Genomic DNA, 15507 nt, shown 5'->3' with positions numbered 1-15507 from the left:
AACATACAAAGCTCCAACAGCCAGGATCGAACCTGGGACCCCTTGTGCAAGAGGCAGGCATGCTAACCGCTAGGCTAAGGGACTGTATAATAGGAAACAACTATTCGAAATACTAAGTACTCGAATACCCTTCGTCTCACAATGGTGAGCAACGGGGTCTATCGGTTGTTTCCGAAAAGAACACATAGCCAGCTGATAGCGTTTTACCGCACCTGACTGTACAACGCGGAGTTATATGAATACGAATAAAGTGTATATGAACGCGCACCTTCATAGAACATACAAAGCTCCAACAGCCAGGATCGAACCTGGGACCCCTTGTGCAAGAGGCAGGCATGATAACCGCTAGGCTAAGGGACTGTATAATAGGAAACAACTATTCGAAATACTAAGTACTCGAATACCCTTCGTCTCACAATGGTGAGCAACGGGGTCTATCGGTTGTTTCCGAACAGAACACATAGCCAGCTGATAGCGTTTTACCGAACCTGACTGTACAACGCGGAGTTATATGAATACGAATAAAGTGTATATGAACGCGCACCTTCATAGAACATACAAAGCTCCAACAGCCTCTTGCACAAGGGGTCCCAGGTTTGATCCTTGCTGTTGGAGCATTGCATATATATATATATATATATATATATATATATATATATATATATATATATATATATATATATATATATATATATATTCATTTTTCTTCCTGATTATACTTAATCGCTGTATCACGCGTTTGTGAGGTAGCGAAAGGAAACAGACGAAAGAATGGCCCACCCCACCCACATACACTTGTAAATACATAAACGCCCACACTCGCACATATACATACCTATACATTTCAACGCATACATACATATATACATACACAGACATATACATATACACATATGTAAACATCCACATTTGCTGCCTTCTTCCATTTTCGTCGCCACTCCACCACACATGAACCCCCCCCCCTAGGGTAAAAGAGGCTCTATTCTGCATGTACCATGTTTGAACCGTATCTACTACTTACCCAATGTCATTTTTCCTCACTTTCTTGTCAATAAGATGCTCATTAAGAAAACCTAAGTTTTGTTTCAGTGGGACACTCCCAGATTTAGTTTGACCCATGAACTTGTGCAACTAGTTGCTTTCACTCAGATAATATTCATACTTTGAAATATACAGACAGCACACATCGTTGTTCTGAATGGATATCATAGAAAGTCATATGTGTTACTCTGTATGTGAACTTGTTTACATACAATCTTACACATTCTCTTCCACACCTTTGTTTCATCTGGATTTTAACTTGAATGGCAGAAGACACTATTCAGTCAAGTTTGAGTTATTATTAATTCTATTGACAAACGCATTATGGCAAAAACTGTTTACCTGTAGCTATAATTCATAACATTTTGGAAGTCATATTTCTGGAAAATCACTTCTATTTGTAATCTAAAACCTCGATGAGCTGCGATGTAACTTACGTGAAGTTCATATCGTTGGCTATTATGTTCAGCAGGTTTACCATTGGACCTGTGAATGACGGGATACTAGAAGTGGTGTCCTCTCCTCGCACTAGAGCAAGGTGAGGCTCTGACTCTTCTGCTGTCACGACCAACGTAGGGCCGTAATATAATCTGGAAGGAAAGTGGATACACAACACTTATTTTCTTCTAAGCAAACTTTTAATTAACTTACTGACACAAATACGACATTCACTCCCAAACAATAAAAATCGTCAGGACACTGACACCAGAACTGGAGAACAGTCCATCAACATCCTCGACAAACAATTCATCTGTTCCACTTTACAACACACCTGCAGGCTCTTCCGTCATCTCCAAAAGAAACATAAAACTGCATAACATCCATCCATCCATGTATATCCACGGACATACCGGTATCTCACTATCTATCTTTATATCTATCAATCTAGTTATCTATCAATTATTTCTATTTTCTTTATTTTACTTTGTTGCTGTCTCCCGCGTTAGCGAGGTACCACAAGGAAAAAGACGAAAGAATGGCCCAACCCACACACATACACACGTATATACAAACACGCCGATGAATGCACATACGCATACCTATATATTTCTAATGAATACATATATGAATATTTTCATACTTGAAGTTCTCAGCCTTTCCCGTCGCCACCCCGCCCCAAAAGAAATGGCACCCCCTACCCCACAAGGGCGCTATGAAGAGCTAGGAAAAGACAACAAAGGCCACATTCGTTCACACTCAGTCTCTAACTGTCATGTGTAATGCTCCGAAACCACACCTCCCTTTCTATATCTAGGCCCAATAAAACTTTCCACAGTTTATCCCAGACACTTCACATACCCTTGTTCAATCCATTGACAGCACGTCGACCACGGTATACCACATCGCTCCAAATACCCGATAGCTAAAAATTCATTTCACTTCATCCTTCCACCTTTAATTTGGTCTCCCGCTTCTCCTCATTCCCTCCACCTCTGATACATATAACCTCTTTGTCAATCTTTCCTGACTCATTTTCTCCATGTGACCAAACCATTTCAAAACACCCTCTTCTGCTCTCTCAACCACAATCTTTTTATTACCACACATCTCTCTTAACCTTTCATTACTTAATCGATCAAATCACCTCCCACCACATATTGTCCTAAAACCATCTCATACCCAACACGTCCACCCACCTCCACACAACTCTATCTATAGCCCATGCCTCGCAACCATATAACACTAATGGAACCACAATTCCTTCAAACATACCTATTTTTGTGCTCCGAGATAATGTCCTCGCCTTCCACACATTTATCACCGCTCCCAGAACTTTCGTCCCCTCACCCACCCTGTGACTCTCTTCCGCTTAGATGGCTAAATTTGCTGCCAAATCCACTCCTAGATGTCTAAAACACTTCACTTCCTCTAGTTTTTCTCCATTCAAACTTACCTCCCAATTGACTTGTCCCTCAACCATACTGTACCTAATAACCTTGCTCTTATGCGCATTTACTCTTACCTCTCTTCTTTCACACGCCATACCAAACTTAGTCACCACCTTCTGCAGTTTATCACTCGAATCCGCCATCTGCGCTGTATAATCAGCGAACAAAAACTGACGCACTTCTGAAGCCTTCTCATCCACATCAGACTGCATACTTGCCCCTCCCTCCAAAACACTTGCATTCACCTCCCTAACAACTCAATCCATGTACAAATTGAACAACCATGGAGACATCATGCACCCATGCCGCAAACCAACATTCACTGAAAACCAATCACTTTAATGTCTTCCTACGCTTACGCATGCTTTACATCCTCGATAAAAACTTTTCATTGCTTCTACCAACTTGTCTCCCACACCATATGTTCTTAATAGTTTCCACAGAGCATCTTCATTAACTCTGTTATAGGCCTTCACCAGATCCATGAATGCTATATACAAATCCATTTGTTTTTCTAAGTATTTCTCACATACATTCTTCAAACCAAACACTTGATCTACACATCCTCTACTACTTCTGATACCACAATGCTCTTCCACAATCTGATGCTCTGTACATGCCTTCACCCTCTAAATCAATACCCTCCCATATAATTTCCCAGGAATAATCAACAAACCTATACCTCTGTGATATGAGCACTCACCTTTATCCCCTATGCCTTTGTCCAATGGTACTGTAATACAAGCATTCCGCCAATCTTCAGGCACCTCACCATGAGCCTTATATACATTAAATATCCTTACCAACCAGTCAGCAATAAAGTCACCCACTTTTTTAACAAATTACACTCCAATACATCTTTTTATTCTCCCTCATATTCAATGATACTCTCTCACCCCAACTCTTATTTGCCCTCTTTTTCACCTCTTCCACCTTTCTCTTGACCTCCTGCTTCTTGCTTTTATACATCTGCCAGGCATTTGCACTATTTCCCTGCAAAACTCGTTCAAATGCCTCTCTCTTCTCTTTCACCAATAATCTTACTTCTTCAATTCACCTCTCACTACCCTTTCTAATCTGCCCACCTCCCAGTTTCTCATGCCACAAGTATAATTTGCACATGCCATCACTGCTTCCCTAAATACATCTCATTTTCCCCACTCACCCTACGTACTTTCACCTTTTTCCATTCTGTACTCAGTCTCTCGTGGTACTTCCCCACACAAGTCTCCTTCACAAGTCACTTAAGTCATCACTCTTTTCACCCAAACATTCTCTCTATTTTTCTGAAACCTCTACAAAGCTTCACCTTCGCCTCTATAAGCCAATGATCAGACATCCCCCCAGTTGCACCTCTGAGCACATTAACGCTCTCTAGGTTTTCCCGAATTACATACGTATACTTATGGATATCTCTCTTTTTAAACCAGGTAATACCCAATCAACAGTCCTTTTTCAGCACAAAAATATACAAATTCTTCGCCATTTCCATTTACAGCACTGAACACCCCATGTACACCAATTATCACCTCAACTACTACGTTACTCACCTTTGCATTCAAATCACCCATAACCATAACCCGGTCTCGTGCATCAAACCTACCAAGACACTCACATGCTGCTCCTAAAAGACTTGCCTCTCACGATCTTTCTTTTCATGCCCAGGAAAAGAGGTACTATTAATCACCCATCTCTCTCCTTTCACTTTTAGTTTTACCCATATGAATTTTGTTCCAGGAGTGGTGCTACCGCTTCCCTTGCTCTTGTTCTCTCACCAACCTCTGACTATACTTCCAAAACATTCCCAAACCACTCTACTCCTTTACCCATGAGCTTCGTTTCCCTCAGAGCCAAAACATCCAGGTTCCTTTCCTTAAACAGACAACTATCTCTCCTTTTTTCTCATCTAGGTTACATCTACACACATTTAGACACCCCAGTCTGAGCCTTCGATTAGGATGAGCACTCCCCGCGTGACTCCTTCTTTTTCCCCTTTTAAAAAGTTAAATACAAGGAGGGGAAGGTTTCTAGCACCTCGATCCTGTCCCCTTTAGTCGCCTTCTGTGACTATATACGCATATATTCATATACATACATATATATATATATATATATATATATATATATATATATATATATATATATATATATATATATATATATATATATATATATATATATATATATATATATATATATACATATATATATATATATATATATATATATATATATATATATATATATATATATATATATATATATATATATATATATATATATATATATATATATTATATTCACTTATTTTGCTTTGTCGCCGTCTCCCGCGTTAGCGAGGTAGCGCAAGGAAACAGACGAAAGAATGGCCCAACCCAACCATATACACATGGATATACATACCCGTCCACACACGCAAATATACATACATATACATCTCAACGTATACATATATATATATATATATATATATATATATATATATATATATATATATATATATATATATATATACATATATATATATATATATATATATATATATATATATATATATATATATATATATATATATATATATATATATATATATATATATACACATACACATATACATTTATACACATGTACAAAATTCATACTGTCTGCCTCGCCACACATGAAATAACAACCCCCTTCCCCCTCATATGTGCGAGGTAGCGCTAGGAAAAGACAACAAAAGCCACATTCCTTCACACTCAGTCTCTAGCTGTAAAGTAATAATGCACCGAAACCACAGCTCCCTCTCCACATCCAGGCCCCACAGAACTTTCCATGGTTTACCCCAGACGCTTCACTTGACCTGGTTCAATCCATTGACAGCACATCGACCCCGGTATACCACATCGTTCCAATTCACTCTATTCCTTGTACGCCTTTAGCACTCCTGCATGTTCAGGCCCCGATCACTCAAAATCTTTTTCACTCCATCTTTCCACCTCAAATTTGATCTCCCACTTCTCCTCGTTCCCTCCACCTCCGACACATATATCCTTTTGGTCGATCTTTAATCACTCATTCTCTCCATGTGTCAAATGCCATTTCAAAACACCCTCTTCTGCTCTCTCAAACACACTCTTTTTATTACCACACATCTCTCTTACCCTATTATTACTTACTTGATCAAACCACCTCACACCACATATTGTCCTCAAATATCTCATTCCCAACACATCCACCCTCTTCTGTACAACTCTATAAGTAGCTCACGCGTCGCAACCATATGACATTGTTGGAAATACTATTCCGTTAAACATACCCATTTTTGTTTTCCAAGATAATGTTCTCGACTTCCACAAATTCTTCAACGCTCCCAGAATTTTTTCCCCTCCTCCATCCAACGATTCACTTCCGCTTCCATGGTTCCATCCGCTGCTAAATCCACTCCCAGATATCTAAAACATTTCATTTCCTCAAGTTTTTCTCCATTCAATCATACCTCCCAGTTGACTTGACCCTACACCCTACTGTACAAAATAACCTTGCTCTTACATCACACAACCCTGCCGCAAACCTACATTCACTGAGAACCAATCACTTTCCTCTCTTCCTACACGTACACATGCCTTACATCCTTGATAAAAACTTTTCACTGCTTCTAGCAACTTGCCTCCCACACCATATATTCTTGATACCTTCAACAGAGCATCTCTATCAACTCTATCATATGCCTTCTCCAAATCCATAAATGCTACATACAAATCCATTTGCTTTACTAAGTATTTCTCACATAAATTCTTAAAAGCAAGCACCTAATCCACACATCCTGTACCACTTCTGAAACCACACTACTCTTCCCCAATCTGATGCTGTGTACATTCCTTCACCCCTCTCAATCAATCCCCTTCCATATAATTTCCCAGGAATGCTCAACAAACTTATACCTCTATAATTTCAGTACTCACTTTCATTCCCTTTGCCTTTGTACAGTAGCACTATGCAAGCATTCCGCCAATCCTCAGGCACCTCACCATTAGTCATACATGCATTAAATAACCTTACCAACCAGTGAATAATACATTCACCTATTTTTCAATAAATTCCACTGCAATATCATCCAAACCCGCTGCCTTGCTGGCTTTCATCTTCCGCAAAGCTTTTACAACCTCTTCTCTGTTTACTAAATCATTTTCCCTAACCCTCTCACTTTGCACAACACCTCGACCAAAACACCCTATATCTGCCATTCTATCATAAAACACATTCAAAAGTCCTTCAAAATACTCACTCCATCTCTTTCTGACATCACCACTACTTGTTATCACCTCGCCATTTGCCCCCTTCACTTCAAGTTCCCATTTGTTCATATGTCTTACGCACTTTATTTGCCTCCTCACAAAACGTGTTTTTATTCTCCCTAAAATTTAATGATACTCTCTCACCCCAACTCTCATTTGCCCTCTTTTTCACCTCTTGCACCTTTCTCTTCACCTCCTGCCTCTTTCTTTTATATATCTCCCACTCATTTGTATTATTCATTCTGCAAAAATCGTCCAAATGCCTCTCTCTTCTCTTTCACGAAGAATCTCATGCCAAAAGCATCTTTTGCGCTAGCCATCACTGCTTCCTTAAGTACATCCCCCTTCCTCCCCCACTCCCCTTACGTCCTTTCTTCTTACCTTTTTCCATTCTGTACTCAGTTCTCTCCTGCTACTTCCTCACAGAAGTCTCCTTCCCAAGCTCACTTACTCTAACCACTCTCTTCACCCAACATTCTCTCTTCTTTTCTGAAAACCCCCCAAAAATCTTCTCCTTCGCTTCCACAAGATTATGATCAGACATCCCTCCAGTTGCACCTCTCAGCACATTAACATCGAAAAATCTCTCTTTCGCGCGGCTACCAATTAACACTTATCCAACAACGCTCTCTGGCCATCTGTCCTACTTACCTACGTATACATATGTATATCTCACTTTTTAAACCAGGTATTCCAAATCACCAGTCCTTTGTCAGCACATAAATCTACAACAGTGAATGCAACAGTGAATACCCCATGTACACCAATCATTCCCTCAACTGCAATATTACTCAACTTCCCTCCAAATATATATATATATATATATATATATATATATATTATTTATTTATTTATTTTGCTTTGTCGCTGTCTCCCGCGTTAGCGAGGTAGCGAAAGGAAACAGACGAATGAATGGCCCAACCCACACCCATACACATGTATATACATACACGTCCACATACGCACAATATACATACCTATTCATCTCAATGTACACATATATATACACACACATACATATACATATATACACATGTACATAATTCATACTGTCCGCCTTTATTTGTTCCGATCGCCACCTTGCCACATATGGAATAACAACCCCCTCCCCCCCCTCATGTGTACGAGGTAGCGCTAGGAAAGACACCAAACGCCCCATTCGTTCACATTCAGTCTCTAGCTGTCATGTAATAATGCACTGAAACCACATCTCCCTTTCCACATCCAGGCCCCACACACTTTGCATGGTTTACCCCAGACTCTTCACATGCCCTGGTTCAATCCATTGACAGCACGTCGACCCCGGTATACCACATCGTTCCAATTCACTCTATTTCTTGCACGACTTTCACCCTCCTGCAGGTTCAGGCCCCGATCACTCAAAATCTTTTTCACTCCATCTTTCCACCTCCAATTTGGTCTCCCACTTCTCCTCGTTCCCTCCACCTCTGACACATATATCCTCTTGGTCAATCTTTCCCCACTCATTCTCTCCATGTGACCAAACCATATCAAAACATCCGCTTCTGCTGCCCTCAACCACGCTCTTTTTATTTCCACACATCTCTCTCACCTTTATATTACTTACTCGATCAAACCACCTCACACCACATATTGTCCTCAAACATATCATTTCCAGCACATCCATCCTCCTGCGCACAACTCTATCCATAGCCCACGCCTCGCAATCATACAACATTGTTGGAACCACTATTCCTTCATACATACCCATTTTTGCTTTCCGAGATAATGTTCTCAACTTCCAAACAATCTTCAAGGTTCCCAGAATTTTCTCCCCCTCCCTCACCCTATGATTCACTTCCGCTTCCATGGTTCCATCTGCTGCCAGATCCACTCCCAGATATCTAAAACACTTTACTTCCTCCACTTTTTCTCCATTCAAACCTACCTCCCAATTGACTTGACCCTCAACCCTACTGTACCTAATAACCTTACTCTTATTCACATTTACTCTTAACTTTCTTCTTTCACACACTTTACCAAACTCAGTTACCAGCTTCTGCAGTTTCTCACATGAATCAGCCACCAGCGCTGTATCATCAGCGAACAACAACTGACTCACTTCCCAAGCTCTCTCATCCACAACAGACTTCATACGTGCCCCTCTTTCCAAAACTCTTGCATTCACCTCCCTAACAATCCCATCCATAAACAAGTTAAACAACCATGGAGACATCACACACCCCTGCCGCAAACCTACATTCACTGAGAACCAATCACTTTCCTCTCTTCCTACACGTACACATGCCTTACATCCTCGATAAAAACTTTTCACTGCTTCTAACAACTTGCCTCCCACACCATATATTCTTAATACCTTCCACAGAGCATCTCTATCAACTCTATCATATGCCTTCTCCAGATCCATAAATGCTACATACAAATCCATTTGCTTTTTAAGTATTTCTCACATACATTCTTCTAAGCAAACACCTGATCCACACATCCTCTACCACTTCTGAAACCACACTGCTCTTCCCCAATCTGATGCTCTGTACATGCCTTCACCCTCTCAATCAATACCCTCCCATATAATTTACCAGCAATACTTAACAAACTTATACCTCTGTAATTTGAGCACTCACTCTTATCCCCTTTGCCTTTGTACAATGGCACTATGCACGCATTTCGCCAATCCTCAGGCACCTCACCATGAGTCATATATATATATATATATATATATATATATATATATATATATATATATATATATATATATATATATATATATATATATATATATATATATATATATATATATATATATATATATATATATATATATATATATATATATATGTATGTATGTATATTATCTCTGGGGATAGGGGAGAAAGAATACTTCCCACGCATTCCGCATGTCTTGTAGAAGGCGACTAAAGGGGATGGGACCTAGTGCTGGAAACCCTTCCCTCCTTGCATCTTAACTTTCTAAAAGGGAAAACAAAAGGAGTCACGCAGGGAGTTCTCATCGTTCTCGAAGTATCAGATTGGGGTGTCTAAATGTTTGTGGATGTAACCAAAATGAGATAAAAAGGAGAGATAGGTATAATGTTTGGGGAAAGGGACCTGGATATTTTGGCTATGAGTGAAACGAAGCTCAATGGGAAAGGGAAGAGTGGTTTGGGAATGTCTTAGGAGTCGAGTCAGGTGTTAGTCAGAGGATAAGAGCAAGGGAAGGAATAGCAATTCTCCTGAAACAGGAGTGGTGGGCAGTATGTGATAGAGTGAAGGAAAGTAAACTATAGATTGATGTGGGTAAAACTAAAAGTGGATGGAGAGAGATGGGTGAATATTGGTGCATATGTACCTAGGCATGAGAAGAAAGATCATGAGAGGCAAGTGTTTTGGGAGCAGCTGAATGAGTGATGTAGTAATTTTCATGAACGAGACCGAGTTATAGTGATGGGTGATTCGAATGCAAAGGTGATTAATGTGGCAGTTGAGGGAATAATTGGTGTACATGGGGTGTTCAGTGTTGCAAATGGAAATAGTGAAGAGCTTGTAGATTTATGTGCTGAAAAAGGACTGGTGATTGGGAATGCCTGGTTTAAAAAGAGAGATTTATATAAGTATACGTATGTAAGTAGGAGAGATGGCCAGAGAGCGTTATTGGATTACGTGTTAATTGATCCCTAGGGATAGGGGAGAAAGAATGCTTCCCACGCATTCCTCACGTGTCGTGGAAGGCGGCTAAATGGTACATGAGTGGGGGGCTAGAAACCCTTCTCTCCTATTTCTAACTTTCTAAAAGGGGAAACAGAAAAAGGAGACACGCAGGGAGTGCTCATCCTCCATGAAACCTTAGACTAGGGTGTCTAAATGTGAATGGATGTAACAAATATGAGATAAAAGGAGATATAGGTAGTATGTTTGAGGAAAGGAACCTGGACGTTTTGGCTCTGAGTGAAACGAAGCTCAAGGGTAAAGGGGATGAGTTGTTTGGGAATGTCTTGGGAGGAAAGTCAGGAGTTAGTGAGAGGACAAGAGTAAGAAAAGGAGTAGCATTACTCCTGAAACAGGAGTGGTGGGAGTATGTGATAAAGTTTAAGAAAGTAAACTCAAGATTGATATGGGTAAAACTGAAAGTTGATGGAGAGAGATGGGTGATTATTGGCGCATATGCACCTGGGCATGAGAGGAAAGATCATGAGAGGCAATTGTTTTGGGAGCAGCTGAATGAGTGTGCTAGAAGTTTTGATGCACGAGATCGGGTTATAGTGATGTGTGATTTGAATGCAAAGGTGAGTAATGTGGTAGTTGACGGGCATAATTGGTATACATGGGGTGTTCAGTGTTGTAAATGGAAATGGTGAAGAGCTTGTAGAATTGTGTGCTGAAAAAAGACTGGTGATTGGGAATACCTGGTTTAAAAAGATAGATATACATAAATATACGTATGTAAGTAGGAGAGATAGCCAGAGAGCGTTATTGGATTACGTGTTAATTGATACGCGTGCGAAAGAGAGACTTTTGGATGTTAATGTGCTGAGAGGTGCAACTGCAAAGATGTCTGATCATTATCTTGTGGAGGCGAAGGTGAAGATTTGTACAGGCTTTCAGAAAATAAGGGAGAATGTTGGGGTGAAGAGAGTGGTGAGAGTAAGTGAGCTTGGGAAGGAAACTTGTGTGCGAGACCGAGTACAGAATGGAAAAGGATGGGAACAAAGGAGGTAAGGGGAGTGGGGGAGGAATGGGATGTATTTAGGGAAGCAGTGATGGCTTGCGCAAGAGATGCTTGTGGCATGAGAAGCGTGGAGGCGGGCAGATTAGAAAGGGTACTAAATGGTGGGATGAAGAGTTAAGATTATTAGTGAAAGAAAAGAGAGAGGCATTTGGACGATATTTGCAGGGAAATAACGCAAATGAGTGCGAGATGTATAAAAGAAAGAGACAGGAGGTCAAGAGAAAGGTGCAAGAGGTGAAAAAGAGGGCAAATGAGAGTTGGGGTGAGAGAGTATCATTAAATTTTAGGGAGAATAAAAGGTTATTTCTGGAAGGAGGTAAATAAAGTGCGTAAGACTAGGGAAGAAATGGGAACCTCAGTGAAGGGGGCTAATGGGGAGATGATAACAAGTAGTGGTGATGTGAGAAGGAGATGGAGTGAGTATGTTCAAGGTTTTTTTGAATGGTTTTTGATGATTGAGTGGAAGATATAGGGTGTTTTGTTCCAGGTGGTCTGCAAAGTGAGAGGGTTAGGGAAAATGATTTGGTAAACAGAGAGGAGGCAGTAAAAGCTTTGCGGAAGATATAAGCCGGCAAGGCAGCGGGGTTGGATGGTATTGGTGTGTAATTCATTAAAAAAGGGGGTGACTGTATTGTTGACTGCTTGGTAAGGTTATTTGATATATTTATGACTCATGGTGAGGTGCCTGAGGATTGGCGGAATGCTTGCATAGTGCCATTGTACAAAGGCAAAGGGGACAAAGGTGATTGCTCAAATTACAGAGTTATATATTTGTTGAGTATTCCTGGGAAACTGTATGGGAGGGTATTGACTGAGAGGGTAAAGGCATGTTCAGAGCATCAGATTGGGTAGGAGCAGTGTGGTTTCAGAAGTGGTAGAGGATGTGTGGATCAGGTGTTTGTTTTGAAGAATGTATGTGAGAAATACTTAGAAAAGCAAAAGGATTTGTATGTAGCATTTATGGATCTAGAGAAGGCATATGACAGAGTTGATACAGATGCTCTATCGAATATATTACGAATATATCTTGTGGGAGGCAAGTTGTTAGAAGTAGTGAAAAGTTTTTATCGAGGATGTAAGGCATGTGTACGTGTAAGAAGAGAGTAAGTGATTGGTTATCAGTGAATGCAGTTTTGCGGCAGGGGTGTGTGATGTCTCCATGGTTGTTTAATTTGTTTATGGATAGGGGTATTAAGGAGGTGAATGCAAGAGCTTTGGAAAGAGGGGCAACTATGCTGTCTGTTGTAGATGAGAGAGCATTTGAAGTGAGTCAGTTGTTCGCTGATGATACAACGCTCGTGGCTGATTCACGTGAGAACTGCAGAAGCTGTTGAGTGAGTTTGATAAAGTGTGTGAGAGAAGAAAGTTGTGAGTAAATATGAATAAGAGCAAGGTTATTGGGTTCAGTAGGGTTGAGGGTCAAGTCAATTGGGAGGTAAGTTTGAATAAAGAAAAACTGGAGGAAGTGAAGTGTTTTAGATATCTGGGAGTGGATCTGGCAGCGAATGAAACCAAAGAAGCGGAAGTGGATCATAGGGTGCGGGAGGGGGCGAAAATTCTGGCAGCGTTGAAGAGTGTGTGGAAGTCGAAAACATTATCTCGGAAAGCAAAAATGGGTATGTCTGAAAGAATAGTGGTTCCAACAATGTTGTATGGTTGCGAGGCGTTGGCTATGGATAGAGTTGTGCGCAGGGGGGTGAATGTGCTGGAAATGAGATGTTTGAGGAATATATAGGGTGTGAGGTGGTTTGGTCGAGTAAGTAATAATAGGATAAGAGAGATGTTTGGTAATTAAAAGAGTGTGGTTGAGAGAGGAGAAGAGGGTGTTTTGAAATGGTTTTGCCACATGGAGAAAATGAGTGATTAAAGATCGAACAAAAAGATATATGTGTCAGAGGTGGAGGGAACGAGGAAAAGTAGAAGACCAAATTGGAGGTGGAAAGATGGAGTGAAAAAGATTTTGAGCGATCGGGGCCTAAACATGCAGGAGGGTGATAGACGCTCAAGGAATAGAGTGAATTGGAACGATGTGGTATTCCGGGAACGACGTGCTCTCAATGGACTGAACCAGCGCATGTGAAGCGTCTGGGGTAAACCACGCAAAGTTCTGTGGGGCCTTGATGTGGAAAGGGAGCTGTGGTTTCGGTACATTATTACATGGCAGGTAGAGACTGAGTGTGAAAGAATGGGGCTTTTGTTGTCTTTTCCTAGCACTACCTCGCACACATGAGGGGGGAGGGGGCTGTTATTACATGTGTGGCGAGGTGGCGATGAGAATGAATAAAGGCAGACAGTATGAATTATATACATATGTATATATGTATATCTCTGTGTGTGTATATAGTGTATATATATATATGTGTATACGTTGAGATGTACAGGTATGTATGTTTGCGTGGGTGGACGTGTATGTATATACATGTGTATATGGATAGGTTGGGCCTATTTTTCGTCTCTTATATTGCACTACCTCGCTATAGTGGGAGATAGCGACAAAGCAAAATAATAATAAAAGAAAAAATATATATTATCTTCGGGGATAGGGGAGAAAGAATACTTCCCTCGCAATGCGCATGTATTGTAGAAGGCGATTAAAGGGGATGGGAACGGGGGGCTGGAAACCCTTACCTCCTTGTATTTTAACTTTCTAAAAGGGGAAACAGAAGGAGTCACGCAGGGTGTTCTCATCCTTCTCGAAGGCTCAGATTGGGGTGTCTAAATGTGTGTGGAGAAAAAAAGAAGAGATGGGTAGTATGTGTGGGTAAAGTGACTTGGATATTTTGGCTCTGAGTGAAGCGAAGCTCAAGGGTAAAGGGGAAAAGTGGTTTGGAAATGTCTTGGAAGTAGAGGCAGGTGCTAGTCACAGGACAAGAGCAAGGGAAGGAATAGCCCTACTCCTGACAGGAGTGGTGGGAGTATGTGATAGAATGAAAGAAAGTTAACTCTAGATTGATATGGGTAAAACTGAATGTGATTAGAGAGCGGTGGGTGAATATTGGTGCATATGTACCTGGGCATGAGAAGAAAGATCATGAGAGGCAAGTGTTTTGGGAGCAGCTGAATGAGTGTGTTAGTAGTTTTCATGAACGAGACCGGGTTATAGTGATGGGTGATTTTAATGCAAACGTGAGTAATGTGGCAGTTGAGGGAATAATTGGTGTACATGGGGTGGTCGTTGTTATAAATGGAAATGGTGAAGAGCTCGTAGATTTATGTGCTGTAAAAGGACTGGTGATTGGGAATACCTGGTTCAAAAAGAGAGATATACATAAGTATACGTATGTAAGTAGGAGAGATGGCCAGAGAGCGTTGTTGGATGACGTTAATTGATAGGCGCGCGAAAAAGGAACTTTGGATGTTAATGTGCTGATAGGTGCAACTAGAGGGATGTCTGATCATTATCTTGTGGAGGCGAAGGTGAAGATTTGTTGAGGTTTTCAGAAAAGATCAGAGAATGTTGGGTGAAAAGAGTGGTGAGAGTAAGTGAGCTTGGGAAGGACACTCATGTTAGGAAGTACTAGAAGACACTAAGTACAGAATGGAAAATGGTGAGAGGAAATGACGTAAGGGGAGTGGGGAGGAATGGGATTTA

General features: G+C 40.7%; 1 protein-coding gene across 1 annotated transcript in view; it reads right to left on the bottom strand.

Annotated features, from left to right (window-relative positions):
• Positions 1–15507, bottom strand: part of LOC139763312 (probable glutamate receptor) — a 244468-nt gene that overhangs the window by 151208 nt on the left and 77753 nt on the right. The window contains exon 6 of the mRNA XM_071689334.1: positions 1479–1631. Coding sequence (XP_071545435.1) covers positions 1479–1631 — 153 coding nt within the window. The remainder of the gene's footprint in view (positions 1–1478; positions 1632–15507) is intronic.

Source organism: Panulirus ornatus, chromosome 46, assembly GCF_036320965.1.
Source record: "Panulirus ornatus isolate Po-2019 chromosome 46, ASM3632096v1, whole genome shotgun sequence".
NCBI lineage: Eukaryota > Metazoa > Arthropoda > Malacostraca > Decapoda > Palinuridae > Panulirus > Panulirus ornatus.
The sequence above is the reverse complement of the archived record's forward strand: the minus strand, read 5'-3'. Positions and strand labels throughout refer to the sequence as shown.